This window comes from Pristis pectinata, chromosome 12 (assembly GCF_009764475.1).
Source record: "Pristis pectinata isolate sPriPec2 chromosome 12, sPriPec2.1.pri, whole genome shotgun sequence".
NCBI classification, from domain to species: Eukaryota; Metazoa; Chordata; class Chondrichthyes; order Rhinopristiformes; family Pristidae; genus Pristis; species Pristis pectinata.
This window is the reverse complement of record NC_067416.1, coordinates 23,225,364-23,251,543: the sequence shown is the minus strand read 5'-3', so window position 1 is coordinate 23,251,543 and position 26,180 is coordinate 23,225,364. Positions and strand designations below refer to the sequence as shown.

Here is a 26,180-nt window from a genome sequence, read left to right as displayed (position 1 = left end):
TCAGGGGAGAAAGCTGACCTTTATCCATAAATCTGACAATTGATTTGAACTCTTGTACCAGAAGTGAAAGAGCAACACCTATTCACAGGCACACACTCAAGAATATATAAGAAAGCACGTGTGAAATGACAGATCCCTAATATTTTGTTAAACACTTCAATTTCTTTCAAATGTTCAGCATTATTTTTACTGCTTTGTCTGCCACTATACAGTCTGCCAGAATGTCAATGTGTGTAATTCCTAAAGCACTAAATAGCAGTTTTAAAAATAAAGAAATTTTGTTACTTGTTACAAGAAAATAATTCTCCCCCACCCTAAAAAGTCACAGCACTGCTTTAATCACATATCAGATATCACAAAACTACATGAAATTGGCAATGGTTGAAAATCTCTTCCAGCTCTGAAACATGCACATCACCAATTCTGGTTCATGATCTTCACCAAATTTAATTGCTACACTACTGGTCATTATACCTTCCAATGCTAACTCTAAACCTTGCTGCCTCTTTATTCATCTCTCCTCTTTTAAAGTACTCCATAAAATCTGGCTCTTTGGCCATGATTTAGATTATTTAAATGAATATTTGACCCAGTGGCCAATTTGCCATAATGCCAAGTTCTACCCCCATGAGGAGAAGCAAATTCCCAGTAGCCAGCAGTCAAGCCATCTCAAATCCTGGTATGTCAAATTTAAATCACCTTCATTATTTTAATCTCCAGAGAATAAAGGCCAATTCTGCTCATCGTCCCATATAAGGCAATCTGGCGCTGGAGCGTGGCGACACATTGCAAGCTGCTCTCTACAGATCTACTCATTACCTTTACTATAATCATTCTACACTTTAAAATTTAAACTCTGTGTCACTAACTATACACTTTACTCTGTACTGTTATTGTTTTTACCTGTACTACATCAAAGCACTCTGTACTAACTCAATGTAACTGCACTGTGTAATGAATTGACCTGTACGATCAGTTTGTAAGACAAGCTTTTCACTGTACCTCGGTACAAGTGACAATAATAAACCAATACCAATTTAAAATAATGTTCTGCTTTTCTATGCTTCCTACAAAAGTGATTACGTTTCCATTTTTCCATAATATATTCCATCCGCCAATTTTCAGCAAACCTAGGACGTAGGGACCAAGTGTAATATATCTAAGTCATTAATAGAAATTGTAAATAGCTGAGATCCCAGAACTTACAATTTACCAGCTTTTGTCTTCTGCCTATAAACCACACTCTTCTACTGTAAGCAGCCCTTAAATTTTATGTAGTATTCTTATATGGGGCACTTTATCAAATGTCTTTTGGACATCCAAATACACCACATCCTCACCATACCATGCAGTAATTTAAATGCATATCCAGATACTTAAGATTAGGATTGCTGGGTCCTCTGGGATAGTTTCAGATTCCCACCATTGTTGAGTTGTGAAGTTTTTCCAAAACTCTCCTCAAATTAACCTTATGATCCATCTATTAAAAGGTAATGTTCTTTCTATTTAATTTAATATAATAAAATCTTGCCTCAGCCTCTTTTACTCCAAAAAAAAACCTCAGCCTAGCCAATTGCTACAGATAACTAAAATTCTGCAGCCTAGCAATATCATAAATTTCTAATGATGTCAAATCCTTTTTGTAATGGGTGACCACAAATAAACACCAATACTCACGTGACTAGTGAATTATGTAATTCCAACATGAGCTCTTGCTCTTATATGCCATGCATCAGACAGTGAAGTTAAGTATATTATGTGCTTTCTCAACACCTAATTTATTTCCACTGCTACCTTCTGGGATCTGTAGAAGTATACTACAAGATTCTATTGTTCCTCTTCCAAGTATCTCACCTCATTGCCTTGTTCACTCTTCCTAAATGCATTACCTCACACATTATTTGCTATTATTTTGCCCGTCTATCCAGTCCACTAATAATTTCCTGCAGCCTAAAACTTACTTCCTTGTTATAACGACATTACCAATTTTGATATCATCTGCAAACTTCTGAATCATAGTTCCTATATTTACTGCCAAGTCATTGACATAGAGTAAATTCAATTATACAAATTGATCTCTGAGCAATTCTTTAAGGTGTCAGGCATACATGTATGTATGAGAGCAAAGATAAAGAGGCACAGCTTATACATTTGTATGCCCTGTGCACTGGTCTGTGCATCAGTAAGTTTTCCCAAACTGTGGGTCACATAATCAGCTAGGCCAGAATTTGACACACTAGGTTGACCAGTTGCTCCTGTGTGCCAGGTGGTTTTTCCAATCTTACTGCTTTCATGTTGAAGGCCAGAACTTGTCTTTGTCTGCCGAATCTACAGATGCAAATCTCAAGTTTTGTTTTGTAAGCATTTCAATCTTTACAATATGTGCATCATGTTTTCTCATAATGTATTCTGTTTGAAAACTGACAAGGCAGATAGAGGGAAATAACTTCCATTGCTGGAAGTACCCAAGAAGAGGGGTCTTAGTCGAAAAATGAGAGCCACATCCTTCAGGAGTGAAGCAAGCCTTTCTAACTCTGAGTGGCAGAAATTCCTTATACAAGCTGCAATTATCGCTGAGTTAATTACTATTTCTATATCTAAAATTGTGCTTTTTTCCTTAACCAAAGATATTAAAAGAATATGGAGCAATGGGAGAAATATAAACCTAGATTACAGATCAGTTATGATCCCCACAAATGAAAGAACAGGCTGGAAGTCTAAACAGCCTATTCCTGTACCTGTTTTTCTAATGCACTCCCAAAAATTTTCAGTCCCTCTCTCTCCCCTTTTAAGAGGTTTGTAAAATACAAACTCTTTGTCCAAACTTTTGGTCAGTTGTCCTCTTCTTATATGGCTCAGCATCAATTTGGGTTTGATAACACTCCTATGAAATGTTTTAAGGCATTTTGCTATATTATTGCAAGTGCTCATTGTCAAGAATATGGCAAAGAATAGAAATGAGAGTTTAAACAAGCGTTTATAACTTTGTTTATCCTACTGCATACCTGTCCTATATTGGCACCTATATTGACATTTTTCTAAATTCAATACAAAAGTCACAATACCTTTTAAAACTATTCACTTTTTTGATGCATACTGTCTCAAAATCTACATTTTCAACATTTCCCTTTTATATATTTTGTTTCAGATGTAATAAGTATGCAAAATTCAACAAAATGTGCATTTTCTCAAAAGAATAAACAGCTGATAGGAAGAATAAAACAAACTGTTAGAAGGTGGGATGAACGTGTTCTAAGCATAAGGAAATATCCATCCAATCTGTTCTGGGAGCAATTCTCCACCTCTACCTCAGCGAGAAACAATGCATAAGGAGACTGCACTTCAGTGAAGATGCTCTTAGTTAAATCTGCACCACTTGCAGCAATAACTGCAACCTCACTGAAGGGCAAGAGTGCGGGGGTCAAAGGAGCAATGAAATTTGTGCATTAGGTTCTTTTACAACTACATTTGCAGAGATATGCAACATCCTGTAGTTTATGATCTACCGTTGGAAGTCATTGATTCTAAACATTCAAAAAAAACTTAATTTCATTTTGTTTCTCAACAAGAAGGGAGACCTTGTGGCCTTCAAGACTCCTCCGGGGTGCCATCAAGTGCATAAGCATTGCATTTCAGGCAGCCCAGTCTAATCTATACCAGAACTGAAAGGAATTCCTCTCTCTCATTGCCCATCTAGTGTCAGACCAAAGGCAGCATATCCTGCAGGTCAATGCACAACAACATCATGAGAACAATCCTAACGTCCACATTCTTTGTCAGTTCAGTGTGCCTGCTCAAGTTAAGCCACCATAACAAACAAAACAACAGCTATTCCCTGGCAACATGGCTCTTTTCTTTTCTCCTTTCAGCATTCTGAGGGACTGTTTCCTTTGTGGCATATTGACTTAGTCTTCGATCATCACTAGCACCTTCCCACAACACTTCCAAGAAAATGCAGGAGGTGCCACAACTGCACTTTTCCCTCTACCATTTCACTGTCCATGATCAAAACCATTCTTTCCAGGTAAAACACAAAATGACACATGCTTTGTTCAATGTAATATTTTTAATGGTCTACTCAAGATAGGATCTCCTCAACCAAATGCAAAATAGTTAAGCGCTTTGTGAAACATCTCAAATCAGTCCACAAATGTGACCTTGAGCTTCCTAGCATCCACCACTCTGATCATTCTGTCATCAGGCTCCCATACAGCACAGATCAATCCTTCTGTTCCTTAATCTTTCCTGTTTTCTATGCTGTCATAAATATTCCCATTTCTTCTTTCCTCTTCTCTCTCCTTTCCATAGTTCTGATGGAAAGCAGATGATTTGAATTCAGTTTCATCCTCCACAGATGATGTTCAGTAATTTTGGCATCTACCTTTTTTTTAGTTTCAACACTTCCAGCACCTTCAGTTTTTTCTTACCTATTACTCTCGGGACTTGTTGACAATTGAATAAATTTTCAAATATTCAAAAAGCAATTAGAGACTGCAAACTACCAGTAAAATATTTTAAAATTGATGGAATTGTGTAGCTATGGCAAAAATAGTGTTCCATCAGCACTGTTTCACTACTTCTACAAAGTGTCATGAAGTTACTAATAAATGCCATTTCAAGTTTCCTCCTTCTTTATGGGGAAATGTCCAATACTCCACTCAAATGCTAAAGCAAGTGGTGAACTAATTGCACAGTTTATTATTATTTTCGCTACTGTTCATCAGTGCACTGAAATGCCAAACATACTGGTCAATTATGTAGCATTTCTTAATTCAAATATTTCTCATAATTTTGAAAAATTCTAATCTTGCTATGAACGTTCTATTCATTTACAACTTGCAAGTTATGCTGAACACTAGGAGAACTTCCTTTTATACTCATGTCATAAAATTGAATGGTTTAAACTTAGCCCAAGAGAATCACAATCTGTAGAACTTGTAAATGTGCATAATACATCACACAAAGATCCATTTTTGTGAGAAAATTCTCATAGCAAGATTTTTTTAAATTATCTTAAACATTCAATTATTAAATGTAATTAATCTCAAAATCAACTTTATAAACTGAACTACATTCAACACATAAGTCATTCGTTTTAGCATCTTACCATTCTGTGTGAGTTTTGTCGAACAGACCAAAGTGGAAATCTGAAATGAGTCTTTGCTGATGGCAAAGTTTCCAGAACTGTGCATATTTTTCCCAGAGACTGTGTAGCCTTTTTCCTCAAGTGCTGGTTTAGTTGCTGGTAGATTTAAATAGAGTGATGCATCTTCCAGCTTCTTGGCATCCCACTGTTCAGGAAAAACTTAGACTCCATAACGTGTTATATTTCAACATATTGAACTGCTATTTTATCCAACCTTTTAACCTGCTTCAGAGATGCTCATCAAAAACCATTAAGAAACAACATACCTTGTATACAATAAGATCATGTTCTCCATCTCTCAATGTTGTTCCATCAAATCTCATTAGCTTCACAAATGCCAATGCAAATATCTTTTCAGATTTGTCTTTAGCTAGACAAAGGAGGAAGAAATATTTTAAATCACCCCTTTTATATGCAAAACAGTATCTTACATAGCTTTGTAAAACAAAAAGTCCCAGGCCAACACAGTATAAATGTTCCAGCAAAAGAAACTTACCATTTCTGCCAGTCCTCTCCTTCCTAATGCCCTAAAAAGCTATTTAAAACACACGTAATTTGTATTTGGTAATATAATCATTCTAAAACCCAAGGTAAATCTTATATTCCTTTGGCAAAATAAACATCCAAATTATCGTTTGTTCAAAATGCTGATCAAATAAAATAATTTTTTGCTTTTAGGCGGTACATCCCAGAAAGGTCCCATCAATGGTCATATCCCAAACCCAGTGAGTGGTGAACTGTGGTGGTACTATCATACTGCTATTCATATTTCATATTTCCTTTTGACATAGAGTCAATAGGATTATTGGCTCCTATGTCAACTCTCAGAGTATTCCCAATCTCATTCCCTATTTATTTCCCCATAGGTTGTTTCTCTATTAGATGTCCATCAACTCCCCCAGTTCTCCTAACACCCAGCTACACTAGGGGAAAATTACAGACTCGAATTAATTTACCAGCATAATTTGGAATGAGGGAAAAGAAAGAGCACTGGATGAAACCACGAGTTCACAGGGAGAACATGTAAATTCTACGTAGACAGTACCCCAGGTCAAACAGCAGCAGCACTAACTGATGTGTCACTGGGTATTCAGCAAAGATCCCTTTTGAAAGATGTAATGGGTGAGCTTTTGGAACTCAATGTATGGAAGAAAGGAATCGCAGAACAGATAGAGCATCCTGAACTAATTTTCTGGTTATCACTTCAGCGGTTTTATCTGTTGTGTGTTTTTTTACAGCCCCATTGCGATGGCTCAAAGCCTTGTTCTAAAATTCTTTGAGTTAAATGACTGAATAATAGGAGCTGTATCTTGCTACAATACACTACATCTCATCTTAAATTTGCAAGCTGTAGTCTGCCAGCATGCTCGCTTACTAGAAAACTGGTCAAAATAGTTTGACTGCTTCATCAAAAATGAATAATATAGGACAAAGTAAAATGTATTGCTTAGCAAACAGCAGTGGTGGTAAAGTACAGGCAGTCCCCAGGTCACAACAGGGTTCCATTCCTGAGAACTGTCCATAATCAGAATTGTAAGTTGGAAATGAACAAAAACAGTATGCGGGAGAGGACACAAAAACAGCTGTGACAGAAAAGTGAGCAGGCATGGGAAGGGAGGCTGCCAGCCGGCCTCACTGACTCAGCGCTCCAGACTCTGTAGGTCCAGGTGATAAGAATAATTAAAACTGATCATCCAAGATTTTTTATTTCAGACAATATTATCTCTACGGGACAAGTTTTTCACTGTACCTCAGTACAAGTGACAATAATAATCCAATACCAATACAAATACCATAAAGGAAGGCAGAAAACAGGGAAGAAGAGATATTTGCACAATGTAGAATTGTTGCTTTGTTCTGGAGGTATGAAAACTGAATCAAAAAACCTCAAAGGCAGTCTTTGAATTCTTTCTATTGAGAGTTTTGATTAAAAATCACTTTTTCTTAACCTTCTTTTTGTTCCAGTCTGGAGCAAAAGAAGAGAGATAAACATAAACAAACCTTGCATCTCTGTTAGCCAGTTCCTTTCTTTATGTATCACCAATTACTTATGTGCCCTATTGGTCCCCTAATTAGCATTTTTTCAGTCTGAACCACAAGTCTATTAGCATAATTTTCTGCCAATTTTACCGCAATTTGGAATTGAGGCATCATGGACACCATTAAGAGTTAAATCTACACACTGAAAATAACTACAACATTGCTATTCATGCAGAAGATCATGGTTACAGACACGCTTACCAAAAAAAATTACTCTTGAAGTTAAAACAAAATATGGAAGGGAAGTGCAAATCATAATGCATTTGCACAAAATATTTTCAATTATATTTACAGGGCAGGTTTTACAAAATAACAAAGCAATAATCACTTTTAGCACTTACAATCCTGAGATGATCGATGTCGGAATGTGAACCTTAAATGGCTGCGATTTACATCTTCAATAGGAATCGCCACCTACAAAATGAGACTATTATATACTCAAGCTAAGGTTTAAAAAGAGAATTAAACATGGACATTTTAAGCTATGCAGTTCCAGCTTAGAACAAAGAACGTACCTTTACCGTCTCAAACCATCGGGGTTGTTTCACTTGATAGTAAATTACAGATTTATATTCAGAGATACCTTCATCTCCTGCACCAGGAAAAATTACGTTCTTTAAAAAAAAGAGGGAAACATCAATAGGACCAAGTATGTGCTATATTTTTACAACTGTCATAAAGTGATTGGTCAACTTTCAAGACAAAATTGAACTGTGTTCTAATTTTCAGGGTATAATTTGTACAAACCCATAGTCATTTACCACATCTTATTAAATTATATAAACAGGCACAAAAATTCAAGACTAGTTTTCAAAAATATTAAGTGTTCCAAACATGTGAATCCAAACCATTTACAGTACCAAAGATGTATCACCCAGAATAGTCATACCTCTAAACGCTTGCCTTCTTCATCGTACACCATCATTGTGACTTCCACATTCTTGGAAGTTGTTTTATTACCTTTGTCAAACTCTCCCTGCACTAGCGTAACATAGATGTCATTACGAACATCACCTTGAAGAAGCAAGGATAAACAATCCTAAGCAATTCATGTTTTTGAGATCACTATATCTAAATAAAAGATTATTTTCCAGAAACAATTTTAGTACTGACCCAGCTATACAAATATTTGATAGTAAACATTACTCCCCTGGTTCTCAAATGTCTTCAGAATAGTAAATCTGCCATCCTTGCCTGGTCTGGTTTACATACACGTCCCTAGACCCAGCATTCTAATTTTAAATGTTCAAAAGTAGGTTCAGCAGTTACAAGTTAATCTAAGCAAGTATCCCACCACTATTTTCTGGTTCTTAGTCTGAGACAACTGTTATCACATTTTTCTTCAAATGAAGAAATACAAGGCAGTGGGTACAACCTTAGCATCTTGACCTCCTGAAACAACTGGAATTCAACCAATTTGTCACACAATGGTGAATATAGTTTGGGAGCAGACTGATCTTGTAGTGAAAAAAATGTCAGTTCCCAAGCATACACAAGATACTAGCAATCGTAACCCAGACCTTGATCAATAAAGATCAGTCAGTCAAATCTAGATATCACAGAATCCCTCAAGTACCATATCCGTTAAGTCAACAATGCAGGCCCAAACTTTCAAAGAACAAAATGTCCTGCTGTTGTTGCTAAGGCAACAGCTTACATCGTTACATTTACACAATACAAATTTGATATCATCATGCAAAGGAGCGACGCAGTGATACAGCAAGTAGTGCTGTGCTTCACAGCTCCAATGATTCAGATTTGATCCTGATTTCCAATACTGTCTGTGTGGCACTTGCCAGTGACTGCATGGACTTTTCCTGAGTGCTCGGATTCCCCTCCCGCAGCCCAAAGATGTGCTGGTTGGTAGATTAATTGGTTACTGTAAATCACTCCTGCTTAAGTAGTTGGTGGAAGAATCAGAGGGGGTTGAAGGGCACATAAAAGATGATGAGAGGCATAGATAGGGTAAATAGTCAGAGTCTTTTTCCCAGGGTGGAAATGTCAAATACTGGAGGCCATAGCTTTAAGGTGAGAGGGGGAAAGTTTAAAGGGGATGTGCAGGCAAGTTTTATTTTTCCCCACACAGAGCGGTAGATGCCTGGAATGTGCTGCCAGGGGTGGTAGTGGAAGCAGATATGATAGTGGTGTTCAAGAGGCTTTTATACAGGCACATGGATATGCAGGGAATGTAGGGATATGAATCATGTGCAGGCAGATGGGACTATCATCGATGGCAGACAGTCATCATGGGCTATCGGGCCTGTTCCTGTGCTATACTGTACTGTTCTATGTTCTGCTGTTACATTTTCATTACATTTTTGTGCCACCTTTCCTATAGTATATTCACATAACCATAGTTGTAAGAGAATTAGAGTAAAATTATGCTAAAATAATACCCCCACACAAACAATGGCACTGTGGCACATCAATTTCGCATCTTCCCACTGTTAAGCCTGCACTGAAACTTGTATGCCCAATACAGTGGCATGCAAAAGTTTGGGCATCCCTGGTCAAAATTCCTGTTACTGTGAATAGTTACGCGAGTAGAAGATGAACTGATCTCCAAAAGTCATAAAGTTAAAGACGAAACATTCTTTTCAACATTTTAAGAAAGATTAGTGTATTCTTTTTGTTTTGTACAATTTTAGAGTGGAAAAAAAGGAAATGAGCACCATGCAAAAGTTTGGGCAACCCAAGAGACTTGAGCTTTCAGATAACTTTTACCAAGTTCTCAGACCTTCATTAGCTTGTTAGGGCTATGGCTTGTTCACAGTCATTGTTAGGAAAGGCCAGGTGATGCAAATTTCAAAGCTTTATAAATACCCTGACTCCTCAAACCTTGTCCCAACAATCAGCAGCCATGGGCTCCTCTAAGCAGCTGCCAAAATTAAATGATAGCCTTCTCCAGCTTTGTGGGCATAAGAAGATAGCAAAGCGTTTTCAGGTAGCCATTTCCTCAGTTTGTAATGAAATTAAGAAATGGCAGTTAACAGGAACAGTGGAGTTCAAGTTGAGGTCTGGAAGACCAAGAAAACTTTCCGAGAGAACTGCCTGTAGGATTGCTAGAAAGGCAAATCAAAACCCCCGTTTGACTGCAAAAGACCTTCAGAAAGATTTAGCAGACTCTGGAATGGTGGTGCACTGTTCTACTGTGCAGTGACACCTGCACAAATATGACCTTCACGGAAGAGTCATCCAAAGAAAACCTTTCCTGTGTCCTCACCACAAAATCTAAACAAGCCTGATGAAGTTAAAATAGAACTTTATGGCTGCAATGAGCAAAGGTATGTTTGGAGAAAAAAGGATCCAGAACTTCATGAAAAGAACACCTCTCCAACTGTTAAGCATGGGGGTGGATCGATCATGCTTTGGGCTTGTATTGCAGCCAGTGGCACGGGGAACATTTCACTGGGAGGGAAGAATGAATTCAATTAAATACCAGCAAATTCTGGAAGCAAACGTCACACCGTCTGTAAAAAAAAAGCTGAAGGTGAAAAGAGGATGGCTTCTACAACAGGATAACGATCCTAAACACACCTCAAAATCCACAATGGACTACTCAAGAGGCACAAGCTGAAGGTTTTGCCATGGCCCTCACAGTCCCCTGACCTAAACATCATCGAAAATCTGTGGATAGACCTCAAAAGAGAAGTGCATGCAAGACAGCCCAAGAATCTCACAGAACTAGAAGCCTTTTGCAAGGAAGAATGGGTGAAAATCCCCCAAACGAGAATTGAAAGACTCTTAGCTGGCTGCAGAAAGCATTTACAAGCTGTGATACTTGCCAAAGGCGGTGTTACTAAGTAGTGACCATGCAGGGTGCCCAAACTTTTGCTTTGGGCCCTTCTCCTTTTTTGTTATTTTGAAACAGTAAAAGATGGAAATAAAAAAGTAATCTTGCTTAAAATATTAAAGAAATGTGTCATGCCTTTTGGAAATCAGGTCATCTTTTACTCACTTAGCTATTCACAGTAACAGAAATTTTGACCAAACTTTTGCATGCCACTGTAACTTAGTCACAAAGTGATGCTTGATTTAATTAACTATATATAACAAATCCAACTTTGGTCAATGTTATCATTGCAATAACTTTAAAATCACTCTGCTATTTCTTATTATGTATTTTTAATGTTAACATGGTTACAATGAACAGAAGTATAAACTTAGGCAACAGATGTCATACCTAAATCACATTCTCAAACTTACCAGGCATTATTATTTCAGGAAAACCCATCTTCCTTGCAACTGCTGTGGTTCTGTCAACTAGGTGGGGAAAATCTTTTCGAATCTGATGAACATCCCCCAAGAGCAATTTCATTGTGGCCCACAAACCTGGATGAGTAAAGTAAATAGAAAAATGAATCACACTCCAAATTTTAACCAAGGAAGATTTATCCATTCAAAGAAAAAGTAACTTTTAAGATTCAATCACAGAAATATTGAATTTTAAGTGTTCTCCTACTGACACATTGTCTACTTGGCCCAACTAATTCACCAGAACCAGATTGTGCAATGCCTCATTTCTTGTTCAAAATGAAACATACAGATCAAAGAATTTCTCATGAATACATTTTTGTAAGTCCTCCCTTTTTGCCCTTCACTTCAATATCATTTCAATCAATTGCAAAATTCCCCAATATCACCAGTCTATAGTTCTTGCACATCCCTGTAATTCTTCTGCAGATTTGCTTCTTTATCTCCCCCTCATCATTTGGTGGTGTGTAGAATATCTATGGATAGTAACACCATTCTTGATTCTTCCAAGGGTATCCTTTCTCATCACCATTATAATATTAATACTATTTTAGTGATGAGAAATTAATTTCTTCCACTTCATTTCCTTCCATAACTTCTCTGAACATTTTGGATCCAGGACTACCAAATGCAGGGTTCTGTCCTTTTTGAGCCACATTTCAGCTCTCATCAAAACTTCCTAATTCTACATGGCTTTCACCAACTTTATTCACCACATTAAGAATGTTTACAAACAAGTTGCCTAAACCTTGCAACTAAAACGCACCCAAGATGTTACAGTAGTAGTAATTCAGAGCCTTGACTAAGTAGTTTTAAGTAACTTAAAAAGAAACTGCAGATGCTGGAAATCTAAATAAAACCAGAAAATGCTGGTCAGGCAACATCCATGTTAAAAGAAAAACGGGCTGACAAGTTCTGATGAAGGTTCTTCAGCCTGAAATTGAACCTGAAATGTCAGCTGCTTCTTTTCCCACAGATTACCCAGCAAGTATTTCCAACAGTTTCTGCTTTTATTTTAGTCTTAAGTAATGATAACCACAAAAACTACCAGAGTGTCATATATAAAAAAAAAACCTGGTTCACTAGTTCTCCAAGAGTTCTCCAAAAAGCTGACATAATCATTCTCACATACCTCACAGACAATTTGCTAAACTCTATCACTCTCCCTGGATACTTCCTGTCTCAATGGATGGCCAGACCCATCAGAGGTGGAGGCACAGTACAGGCTGGAGAGAGTATGCCTTGGATCCTCAAGAGTGACTCCAAAGACATCTCATGGTACCAGATCAAACACAAGTAAGGAAACCTCTTCCTGTTTCCCACCCATCATCCTCACTCAGCTGGTGAATCAGTGCTCCTCCTTGTTGAACAACAGCTCGAAGGATCATTAAAAGTAACAAGGGCATAGAAGGAGGTCTTCAATGCCCATCCCAAGAGTGTATTCTTAACACTAGCCCTGAAGAACATAGACATCAGACTGGGTCCAGGGAAGATAGTGAGTGAACCAGCACTAGTGATAACCCTACTTGTCCTCATTCTCACCAATGTAGTTACACAGTGGTATTTGTCTATGAAGTTGAAGTTGAGTTTATTGTCATATGCACAAGTGCAATGAAAAACTTACTTGCAGCAGCATCAGGAAAATAGCATCATATAAGCAGCATTCACAAGGAAAACGTAAATTAATAATACATTATACACAATTTTTGCAAGAAAGAACAAAATTAGAACAAAAAAATCCATTTTTCTACAAAGTGATCAAAGTGGTCAGAGTGTTGCTAAATTGTAGTTATTAGGGTTTTGCTGGTTAGTTTAAGAACCAAATGGTTGAAGGGAAGTACGACAGCATGGATAGAAGTGACTCCTGCACAGTGCTCATGGAGACAAAGCCCTGACTTCATAATGAGGTCCTCATTATGATCAAGACAGGACATCAAGCCTAGTTCAGTGAGGAGTGCAGAGTGGTATGCTGGGGGTAGCACCAGACATACCTAAAAATGATAAAGTGCAAGCCAAGCAAAGCTGCACCACAGTCTAACAGACATGTGGTAGCAGCAAAAGTGCAGGCTATAGACAGAACTACGATTCCATAATCAATGAATTAGATTTAAGTGCTGCAGTCCTACCGCATCTAGTCATAAATGATGGTGGAAAATTAAACAGCTAACAGGAGGATTCAGCTCCAAGAATGTGTTCGTCCTCAATGATGGCATGGCCCAGCATGCGAATCCTAAAGACTAGGCTGAAGACAGAAATGCTGAATAAGATAATCCACCTTGGGCTTCCTCCTGAGATCTCCACTGACACGGGAGCCAGTATCCAGCGAAATCAATTCACGTCATATGTTAACAAAAATGACTATGAGCACTGGATACAGCAAAGGTTATGAGAACAAAAACAAGACAAAAACAACAGCACTTCCTCACCAATAATCTACTCACTGATGCCTAGATGGCATTTGACCAGACCATAAGGCTGCAGACCTCATCATAGTCTTGATCCAAACTGATCAAAGAGCTAAATTCCAGAGCTGGGGTAAGAGTGGCTGCCTTTACCAAAAAGATAGCATTTGACCAAGTCCAGCACCAGGGTGACCTGGTAAAACAGAAGTCATTGGTCATCAAAAGGAAAACCTCCTAGTGGCTGGAATAGATTTTGCACAAAAGATGATAGTTGTAGTTGCCAGAGGCCAATTATCTCAGTTCTAGGACACACCTACAGGAGTTCTTCATGGCATTTTAAGATAGGTTGTCAGGGCCGAAATATCTGCAGGTGCTTCATCAATGATCTCCCTTTCACCACAAGGTCAGAAGGCACCTTGGTCGGCATGGATGAGTTGGGCCAAAGGGCTGTTTCTGTGTTGTATAATTCTATGACTCTAAGTGAGGTTTCTGCTGGCAATTGCATAATTTTCAATTCTTCCCCAAGTGAAGTATTCAGTACCTGCCTCCAACAAGACATTCAAGCATCAGATGATAAGTAGCAAGTGACATTCACATAAAGGTGCCAGGTAATTACCATCTCCAACAAGAGGCTAACCCCCACCCGATATTGCCAAGTCCCCCACCATCAACATCCTGAAGGTCACTACAGATCAGAAGTTCAATTGGACCAGCCACAAATATCATCTTCAGCTGCCTTGAGGAATTCAATCCCCTTACAATCAGTGCACAGTGGCTGCAGTGTGAAACATTTACAAAATGCACTGCAGTACTTGCCCAGGATAGTTCAACAGTACCTCCAAATCTCTACCATTGAGAAGAGCAAGTGCTGCAGGTGCATAGAAACACCACTATTTGCAATTTCCTTCCAGCACACATATCATCGTGATTTAGAAATATAGTGTCAGTTCTTCATTGTCACTAGGTCTAAATCCTGCAACCCCCTACCCAATAGTACTATACGAGTACCTTCACTAGAAGTCCTGCAATAGTTCAAGCAGGGGGCTTTCTGCCACCTTCTCACAGACAATTAGGAATTGGCAATAAATGCTGACCTTGCCAACAACATCCAATCCTGGAAAATGAATAAATATAATTGCTACCCAACATTATTTTTAAAATAAAATTTGAACTCTTCTTAGCTTTACTAGTACTTTTAAAAAATATGATAACTAAGTGATGGATGTAAATTAAGGCACCAATCACCAGAAGGAAGTTCAACCGAGAGCAACAGGATTGTCAGGCTCATTCTAGTTTCGAACATAGATCTATGTTTTCACTTTTCATCGGAAGTTGTCATTGGGCCCACCTAGTTTACGTTAACTCCCTGAGCAAGTCATTCCCCAGTCAACTATTTTCTCTCATATGTTCATCAACTCCAGCCACCCCCCTCCCCCAAATGCACACACAATTCTCCCTTCAGCCACCTATAGTTGGGGTAGTTTACAGTAGCCAATTGACCATCAAATCATTTTTTTGAAAGCGGAAAGATATTGGAGCACAAAGTGAAGCCCAGGCAGTTGCAAGGGGGACGAGCAAAGTCCACAAAGACAGCACCAGAGGCCAGGGTCCAATCCATGTTCTGTGGAATGCAAGGCAGCAGCACTACCTGTTCCACCACTGTGCTGTCCACTAGATATAAAAAAATACAAGTTTGCTTAGACCAAAGACAGCTTTGATGCAAAACCTGGCAATAACAGGAAATGTTTTACTAAAATAGGTTATATTTTGTTGCCGGTTTTTTTTTGTGCTTAAGTTAGTGCAAATTTGTAAAGACATTAAAATTGAAATGTTCTGATCGAGTAGAAGGCATTTTAATAACAGTGTAATAATGCACAATTCTATTTTGTAACCTACCTTGACCCTTGTGGTTTATTTCCTTGGCAGCAATGACTTTATTGATCACAGTCTGAAGGAAGTCGTTCTCCCCTGCTACCCTGGATGAAAAACGGGATCATATGTTCAGCTGCTTATGTCGAATAGCGCAATCCAATGCTAGCCTGGAGGATGCACATGACGACCAACACAACAGGAAACAGAAGGACCGTACAAACCAGAAGTCACAGTACAAGGGTTCACAAGACATCATTCCGTAAATGCAACAAAGTTATCAAAAGCCAATGCAAGGGAAAAGGCAGATGGATAACAAGGAAGACACAGGAAGATAATTAATCAAGATAATGTTGACTGCTCAAAAAAATTAGAGGATTGGCACTTTCAAACATCTTAATGCACCACCTTAAGTCCTTTTTCTAATGAAAAAAGTCACCCAATATGCACAGAAAACGTCAAAAAACTGCAAGTGTGTACGAGTATTTTCAAAATACAATGGAGCCCTCCTAAAATCTATTAGAAAAGGAAGTGTAATTTAATCTACATGGAACATCTGTTGCAAGAATATGATGATGGTTGTTTGACCAAATTAGGTTCATCTTTTCAATCCTTCATATTCATTGATTATGATAACTTGCATTCTCATTTAAAATATATACATGAATATTTTAGTATTAGGAAAAGTACAAATTGCCATAGCTTGATTGCTCAATTTCATGTTTGGTTGTACTAAACAAAGAACAAGGTCAGGTTAGCACTTTGGAAGATTAAAACAGGTTAAGAGATAATACTTCTGCAGAACAAGCATCACATGCATCATTAATTACCAAAGATATCATATTTAGTTAGTTAGAAACGGCCCTTTATTAGGCTACAGCTGTACCTGATAGAGAGGGTAGAAGATAGAGTAATGTAATGATAGAGTATTAGAGCATATAAAATGTCTTACTTGACTCAGGTGCAGTGAGAAAGCAGATAACAAACTGAACTATCCTCAAGATGTAAAAACTAGTCCAAAATTCTTCAATGACTGCTAAGCAAGGTGGCCATACACTAATATGTATGCAATCCATTATAAATTGTTCCACTGAATTTAATGTCAAAGCTGGTTACCCTCGAACACCTAACCTCAACCCTAATACGTATTCCATGCAGATTCCAAGACATTTCAAAATATTCATTACAAGATTTATTTTAAATCAATATAAAAGTACAAAAAACTCATAACCTATGTCCTTTAACCTGTCGGAAATAAATAAATTAATTTTCCTATTAAAATTTGACTTTCTTATAACACTAAAATTCACTGCACTATACAACAAACAGGGATACTTTAATTGAGATATTAACAAAGCTATGAAAGGGGCAATCCACTAAATTAAATGGCAATATTTAGTATATTTAATAAAAGTATGGACAAATGATTTTTTAAAGAGGCACAAAATTCATCTGAACAATTACTCAAGCAAATGAAAGCAAACGCAACTTAATGCAATAAATGTGGAGAACCACTGAGCACAGAGCCAGTTTTGTAAGCTGTTACTTTATATGTTTGCTTTCAGTCTGTGGACGTCTGTAAAGTTAGTTAATACTGTCTTTAAAGCATCTTCCCCATTGCTTAAGGCTGAACTTTTTATTCCCCAAAGCCTTCACTTAATAATAATAATGATGACAACAACAACAACAACTCATTCTGAGGTGTACTTACAAAGAGAATTTAATCTTACATAATTGTCTTAAACTTCACCTCTAAATGCAAGATTTATTAAATTGTTCAATGAACATTTGGTTACAATAATTACACACACATTTTGAGATCAATATACAAACTACTCAATTTTGTTCTATTTTCATGCACAATACTTAAGTTTCAATTTTGAAATGTTCTAAATTATAGATTACACCCTACCCCACAGAGATAAGTAATATGTAATTTTAAGACTTTTCATCTCTTGCTCCTTTATATGATGACTCTCCAACGTCACTTCTACTTTTCAAAATACCAAGAACACTGTCTAGGTTGGGAATCGTAAAAAAATTGCAATATTTTGAAAGGGCATGCTTTATAGAGAAGTAAAGAAAGAACAGAATTAGCTAATAGCACTGCTCTGTAGACTTCACTCCACATACCAGTTGCTCTGTTTTAACAGGATTGGCAGCTTATACGCTAAATCCCTTCAATTTTATATTTGCCTGAATTGAAACTAACAGGCAGCCAAGTTTAAAACTTCACATTTCTTTCACGTGCAGGAACACAAGTTGCTCGTCTACAGCTTATGATTAGTAAACATTCAGCTGATAAAGTCAGATTCCAGATCAGTGACAATTCCAAGGCTTTAAACAATTCATAAGAACATGAAGCCATCAAAAATAGAAGCAGAAACAATCTATTCAACCCCTCATGCTTGCTCTGCCATTCAGTAAGATCCTTTAATCAGCGTCACTTCCCTGTACTAAAATGAACCCTGTAATTTCTCTAATATCTAATAACTTTATCCATCTCAGAATCGAGGAGGAAATTGCAGAAAGAAGAAGAGGGCTTTAAGACCTTCCTGATGGGGGATAGAGGCACAGAGACTGGACAGCCATAGTGAAGATGAGGTAGGGTTCTGATGCAGGGTTGCAACCCGAAACTTCGACAATTCATTTCCCCCACAGATGCTGCTCGAGTTCCTCCAGCAGATTGTTTGCTGCTTCAGTCCATCAGTCTCAGACTTGAATATATCAGTGACTGAGCCTGCACAGTATTTAGTTTGAGTGAGGCAAATAGCTGAAGAAAGAATTTCAGCTAATTGAAAACAATTATATTGGTATGGAGGACAAGTTGACTATAATAGATTGGGAAATTAGATTAAAGGATATAATAGTGAATAAGCAGAGGCAAACATTTAGAAATATTTCATAATTCTAAATCAATATACATTCCACTGAGAAACAAACTGTGGGAAAAGTTACAGATAGAAAGAAAGAAAAAACAATCAAAAAGTTCCCAGAGAAAGGAAGAGTCTTAGAAACCAGCTAAGGATGACTTTTAAAATAAATATAAAATAAAAATTAGAATACGAGTTGGAAATAAAATTAGATCATAAGAACTTCGACAAGCACATGAAGAGATCCAGTGGGGCAGAAGTTACTGTCATTCCTTAGCTGATAAGAGAATTAATAATAAGTAAACAGTAGAGATGTTAAATCAATATGTTGAATTTGTCTTCTCAGAAAAGTAATACCTGACGATACCTCCATACCCCTTAATATCTAGAAATCTATCGATCTCTGTTTCGAATGAACACAGCAACAGAGCCTCCAGACCCCTCAAGCACAGAGGGAAGAAAACTGTGTCCTTTAATCCTAGATTCCCTAGCAAAATGAAACAACCTGTGTGCATCTAACATGTCAAAGCATTGAAGAATTCTGGACATTTTGATGAAATTTCCTATCATTTTTCCAAATTATAGTGAATACCACCCCCATCTAGCCAATTGCTCATCATACAGCAAAGTTGCCATCCCTGGAATCACAACAGAGAATCTTCACTGCACTCTCAATGACAAGTACAGTACATCCTCTCTTTCGTATGGTGTGCAGAACAATATACAATACTCTAGGTGTGGTTTCACCAAGGCCATGTACAATTGCAATAAGTATTTATTAGTCCTGTATTCGAATTCCTCTCATAATAAAGACTAACGTGCAATCTGTCCTCAGTCATTTGCTGCACCTGCATGTTAGCGTTCAGCGATTTGCATACAAGCAAACCTAGGTCCTTTTGAACATCAACTCCACTCAATCTCTCACCATTTAACAAAAACTCTGATTCTATGTTATGTCCACCAAAGTGAATAACCTCACATTTTTCCATATCATATTCTATCTGCCATGTTTACACCAACTCACTCAAATTGTTAATCTCCTTGTAACCTCCTTACATCTTCAAACTCACAGTCCCACCTAGTTGAGTAACATCAGTAAACTTGGAAATATAACAGAGAAGATTCAGCCAAGTCATTGATATGGATTGTGAAAAGTTCGGACCCAAGCACTTATCCCTGCAAACCTGAAAAATATGCTTTGCTTTTAGTCTAATCACCAATTCTTAATCCATTTCAGTATATTACTCCCAATTCCGCAGGCTCTATTGATCAACCTGCTGAGAGGGACCTTCTGCAAATCCAAAAAAGAACTCCAGCAGATTAGTCAAACATTATTTTCCTTTCAGAAATCCACATTGATTCTGCTCAATCTTACTATTTATTCCAAGGTGTTCCATAATTATATCCATTATAAATTCTATCTGGTACATCTTTCAAGGTTCTGGGCTGTAAATCAAGTCCTTGGGATTTATTAGCTTTCAAGCTCACTGAATTCTCCCGTACTAATTTTTGACTAATAATTATTTCTTTCAGTTCCTTATTCTCCCTAGACCCTTGATTTTGTAATAAATCTGGCATGTTTTGTGCATCTTTTTCTGTGAAGACAGATGCAAAGTAATTGCTTAATCCCTTTGCCATTTCTTTATGCTCCATAAGAAATTCTCCTGTTTCTGTCTGTAAACAATGCACATTTGCCCTTACTCATTTCCTTCTTATGCACCTGTATAAGCTCTGACAGTCTGATTTTGTTTCTGGCCAAAATTGTCGCATGTTCTATTTTGCCTTTATCTATCAAATTCTTAGTCCTCCTTCACTGAGTTCTAAAACCCCAATCCTCAGACCTACTGCTATTTCTGGCAACTTTATAGGCCTCTTCCTTAGATTTAACATTCCTTCATAACTTCTCATTTATCTTGTCAGCCCAAATGAATCACTTTTCCTGTTGTCTTTTTTTGTCTTAAAGGAATTCTTTTTAGCAACTTATATATTATTTTGTCAAATGCTAACGATGACTGTCCATTGTCATGCAGAGTACTTAGTAAAGCAAAAATAGTGGAAACATGGTTTTATGAAAAAGAGTGTTTACATATTTATCAGACTACTTTGTAAGTGCAACTAACAGGTACATAAGGAGAGGCTGGGGCCTTTTAAGTATTTGGATTTGCAAAAAGCATTTAATAAGGTGCCACCCAAAAGATTACTACATATGGTGTGGGTTCATGGGACTGAGGAAAACATATTGAGGCAGAATCCATCAGCTGGTAAATCCATTCGTAAGCATGTGAACCACAGCAGAGTGCCAATCATAGGACACCTCTGCTGCACCAGTCCACTCCCAGAGTACCAGCTCTCAGGGTGGGAAATCTACTACTGGCAATACAATGGCTGAGGAATAAAGGTAGGTTGAGTTTTTTTTATTTAATTTAATCTAGTGTCAATGTTTTCAGTTGTTTTAATGTCACTGTACAAATTTATTATTTAATATTTTTAAGTTTTTTTGTTATAGGCAAGTTTTAAGTATTTTTGAAAATCAGTGCATGTCCAAGTCTATACAAATATTCAGCCAAATGTGCCTGAGGGCAGAGCCTCACTGGTCATTAAATTCCTTCTGTCAGTGCAGCCAGATCATTAAACAGAGAGGTTTGTAATGCACTGAACTGCACAGCCCAGGGTCACGTTTTTGCACACTACACCAGAGAAAGCATAGTCCAGAGCAGGCAGCCAGTGATTTAAGACAGCAATTGATCTGCACCATAATTATACAGGAGGTCTGCATGTCTTTATGTAACAAACACAAAAAGTTAAAATACCGGTAGAGCAAATGACAAATGGAATATTGCAGTAAGGAAGTCCCAGAATCAAACATTTCCAAATACCCTCAAATTGATAAGATTGTTGAATAAATACAGAAAAAATGCATGTAAAATACAAAGTGAAAAAAATCCGGAAAAGCTAAATGAATATTACAATAGCACATGCATTTTGTACTGTGCTTCCAAAATGCAATACTATTGACTTCAATGGAACCAAATTTCAGAATGGGGCACAAGGACAAATTTCTACACTTAAAGCCAAAAAAACACCAAAATTAACTCTGCTGACTTTTGACTGAAAATTTGAATTACCAAGACTTAGTACTACTTACGGTTGGAACGGAATGAAATGTTGTTTGTCCTCATCATCGACTTTCCCTGTAATTATGTCAGTGACATCCATAACTGAAATAATAATAAGAAAACTGTATCTGCCTTCTTGCAAGAAAGTTTCCTTCAATTATTTGAAAGTTGGGAAATGTGGGCAGAGTCGGTTACAGAAACCAATTGGAGTTTCAGCATTTTCATTTACATCAACTTACTCCTTAGGGACAAGCAATTTTTGGATAGTACCATCTTGGGCTATTTGAAGTCTCCGGCAAGTCAAAAAAAAACACAATCCCAAACTAATATTAACTGCATTCAAGCCCAATGTAGGACTAGTCATTCCCACATTCACACAAGGTTAGCAGAATCAATATCATGTTAGCACCTCCAATATGTACTTTTGGCAGAATTAAATCATCAATATATAATTTATTGTCCTCAATTCATTCACCTTGTACTTTGATAGTGTGCCAGAGTACTCATAGTATCCCATAACTAACTTAACATTTTGTAATTATTTAAATCACACACCATTACTAAAAGGTTTTGAAATTATTCCTGATTTAACACCAAACAAATCTGCATTCAACACAGAACTGACCAAATCCGTCTTTATGTAGCATAGCCTGACTGTGGGTATGCTACAACTCACCATCTCCCAAATGTTCTATGCCTGTCAGTATATGGCAAGAATAACAATTTATTAACTAGAACATGAACATCATTTAATACCTTAAATCCCAATACAATGATTGATGAATTGACTCTCCACTATTTTTCCCCAAGAATTTTATCACACAATCTTCATCTTGTATTAATACAAGCTGAAAAGATTACTTCAGAATCTTAACTATGTTTTTTCCCCAGAAATATTAAAGTAGCACATACTAGGACCACTGCTAAATAACAATTAAGAAGTCAGTATATTAAATGACAACTATCTATAGAAACTGTAAGCAACTACCAATTAGGTTCTTAGAGTTTTCCTCAGTAGCTTTCTCAGCACTGAAACCTTTACTAGCATGCTTTTCTTAAATACATTACTTATAGAAAATATTGAGAAACTTTACAAAGAGCTAAACAGGTGATATCTTACAGAAACCACACTTCCTGGTTAGACTTATTTATGTATTCATTTACAGGATGCAGACAGTTTGGAGTGCCTATTCTTAATTGCTTTTGATCTGAGTGATCTGCTAGGACATTTCAGAGGGCTCTTTTATAGGCTAGACAGGATAGACAAATGCTGTATCCCTAAAGACAACAGCGAACAAGATGAATTAGCACAACAGACTGTTGCTTTTACTTTCACAATTCCTGACATTAGCTCTTAATTCTGGGTTTATTTAATTAAATGAACTTAAATTATGCAACTGCTACAGCAGGATTTGAACTCACTTCTCTAGGTAATTAGTTGTCCCTGGATTAGTAACTCAGTAACATAACCACAATTTACTGCACCTATGTTCTTGTTTTTAAAAAAACATTAATTTGTAACATACAATCAAACTTTGATAATCCTCAGGACTTTGTTAGCACCAGGTTAGCAACTTTTCTGACAATTGGATTTTATTTGAATATTAATACTGAACACATTTTTAATTCATCATTTTTTTTTAATGTTACACAGTGTAATAAATTTCCCAGTGAACCCAGTAAATTTAAAGGGAGAATAGGATATGGGAACCTGCTTAAAGAAACTGAGGCCCCAGCTGGGTAGAAGGGAGCATGGGGCTTTCTGAATGGATTATCAGAGATTTACTGTATAAAGTGCAATTCTTTTCTTCCCTTATAAATATACTTCGCATGTCGGCACATTCCACTTTAGAGTAAAAGTAATTACTTTCAATCCATTTGGCAGAACCCTACTGCAAACTGTAAACTGTTTACATTTTTTCTGAAAATTATTAATCATTAATGCAAAAAAACTGTTACATCATGCTAAAAGATAAAGAAATCTAAACTATTTTCATTAACAATGTTTTTAAAAGACAGTTTAAACTAAAAATGTTTTGATATATTTGAAGGGAGTGTGCAAGATTTTTTTTCTTAACGGCATTTAAACGCCATGCTGGACTCAACTTTTTTTTTTGAGGAGTGCTCTCCATTTATCAGAGCTTCCAGGCACATACATTCAGATATTACAATGCACAAATAAACTATTTTGCCCAATTGTAACATACTGTGCTGCTGCAAAAGGCTAATTTTCCATGGCATTTATACATTTATGCCTATGACACAATAAACTTGAACAACCTGTCCATCTTGGGGCTTACCCACAAGCATACAAATAGCCTTCATCACATCTGCACACCCAGTTCCCATATCCTTTGATCACATTTTCTGAAATTCACCCCTATCAGCTCATTTGAATGAGTTGCTCATTTGCTTTATCAACTGACAACTAAGCCCTTTATTTCTTGTGGCTAAATGAAAAGTTACATTTATCATCCAATAAAAGCCTTGGAAAAACTTGAAGCCTACATATACCCTATCTGGTTATTAAATTAGTTGGACATTTGGAGGAAACCAGAAATAAATAAAAGAGCAGAAATAAAGTACTTGTCTATCCATTTTCCTTTTGCAAATTATTTTATCTGTTCATTATCATATGGTTAAGCATTTACCAGCCACTCCAAAAGGTCTTCTCAGCCCTGTTGTAGATTTCTTGGTATTATTGTCCTTCAGCTCCATGCGACCCACTCTGACAATCTGGCACACAAAGCTAATTTTTTCTCTTTTAAGATCTTTACTGCCAAGGTCCTATGAAAATATATAGGAAATAATTCAAGTAAACATAGCATCTCTTAAGAAGCGTGTATGCACAAAATGTCATAACCTCTCTTCCCCCTTTATAGATATTGACTCACCCATATATTCCAAAATCATTTTAAACGGTGAGAAGCATATTCATCTTACCCAAGATAAGCATTGCAGGCATTTAATTATTTATACAGATTGCCTGATAAATATCTTGATATTGTTTCTAGCTGAGCAATAATAGAGCTTTACAATGGATTAAAATGTTATGCAAAGAACAAGCACACAAACTTGTGTGAACAAGTCCACACACGAAATAGAAAGTTCTTAAAACACCCTTAATTTTTCAATTCAGACATCTGATCATCAGACTAGAACTGATGTGAAGGAAAACGGCATCACAATGAAATTACTTGTCCTTACGAAATATCTGAGCCAAGCTTAAACTGACAATTTTCCATACAATTGTTATCCATTTCTTCACATAAATGCTACTTTAAAAGTTTGGCAAAAAGTCCACTCAAATTTGATAGTATTTCCACATAACAACATATCTAAAACTATGTTATAAACTCAAGCCATTGTCTGAGACTATAAGTATAGAAATGTGTAGCAAAGGAAAATGAAGGCCCTAACTTTTTTTTCACCTTCATAAATCAGGTGTGTAAAGTCACTGCACCCTACAATCTCTGATTACATACAGTTTTCATTTTGGAAATATCTCATTACTAGCTACCTACACTTCTTTTAACAAATCATCTGTAGATTAGAACCACAGAAATAAACATATTTGATGCATTTCCTGAGGTGCAATACTGTCACTCAACAGAAAGTGAGAAAATCTGTTGAGCTTACTTTTTCAACAGTGTGCCTAATCTGTTTGGCTTGTTACATGCATACTTGCAATAAATTGTTAAATATGAAATATTACAAATCATTGTTTTTTTTCTCTTAAGGTTTTTTTTAAAAACATTTATTATTCTCGTTAGATTGGTTTTTTACCTATCATGTCTCAGTAACGTATTCGTACTTTTTATTTTAAATAGTCAGATTGCGGCCTTTTTAAAAACCTTTAACCGAAATCAAATCCAAAAGAAATTAAATTCACACACAAGTGAATCTTGGTCAATCTGAAACTCATTTCAATGTTTCAATTAACAGCAAAGGATAAACATCACCATTAATCATTGTAATTATGCAATATTACACCAATTCAAACCAAGGCTGAACAAATACAGGGGAAATACAAATAAGAGCATCAACTATTACTTAAAAAAAATGTGAATAACTTACTGTAAATACAGCTCTTAGGTTGTTTAGCCGGTCTATGTCTTTAGGAAGGCCTGAACTTGCCCATCGAACTAGGTAGTTTTCACTATATAAATAAGACAAGTTTGTAAATATTATTCTCAGCATGTACACATGCAATCCTTCCTAGTCCTTACTATTAGAGCATCAGGTAGCAAATTAAAATAAGCAATTTTGTTTTCATTCACTTTAGCAATAGGAATCATTATGATAGCTTCAAATGTGATTCGCTAAGCATGCAAAATACATACTCTCAAAAACAGAAATCTTATTAAACCATGGGTACAGGTACTTGTGATAAATAAAGATTTTTAAATGTGCTTGCACTGTCACATTCAAAATGCATTTACTTTTGAAAATGAAGATAGGAAGCAGAACCGTGGTGCAT

At 36.7% G+C, this 26,180-nt stretch overlaps 1 protein-coding gene across 1 annotated transcript in view; it reads right to left on the bottom strand.

Annotated features, from left to right (window-relative positions):
• dock1 (dedicator of cytokinesis 1) overlaps positions 1-26,180 on the bottom strand; it is a 432,222-nt gene that overhangs the window by 297,562 nt on the left and 108,480 nt on the right. Inside the window, exons 9-18 of the mRNA XM_052026984.1 lie at positions 25,778-25,859; positions 24,352-24,487; positions 21,730-21,802; positions 15,739-15,818; positions 11,393-11,518; positions 8,076-8,200; positions 7,702-7,800; positions 7,528-7,600; positions 5,413-5,516; positions 5,108-5,291 (exon numbers count right to left, since the gene is read on the bottom strand). Coding sequence (XP_051882944.1) covers positions 5,108-5,291; positions 5,413-5,516; positions 7,528-7,600; positions 7,702-7,800; positions 8,076-8,200; positions 11,393-11,518; positions 15,739-15,818; positions 21,730-21,802; positions 24,352-24,487; positions 25,778-25,859 — 1,082 coding nt within the window. The remainder of the gene's footprint in view (positions 1-5,107; positions 5,292-5,412; positions 5,517-7,527; positions 7,601-7,701; positions 7,801-8,075; positions 8,201-11,392; positions 11,519-15,738; positions 15,819-21,729; positions 21,803-24,351; positions 24,488-25,777; positions 25,860-26,180) is intronic.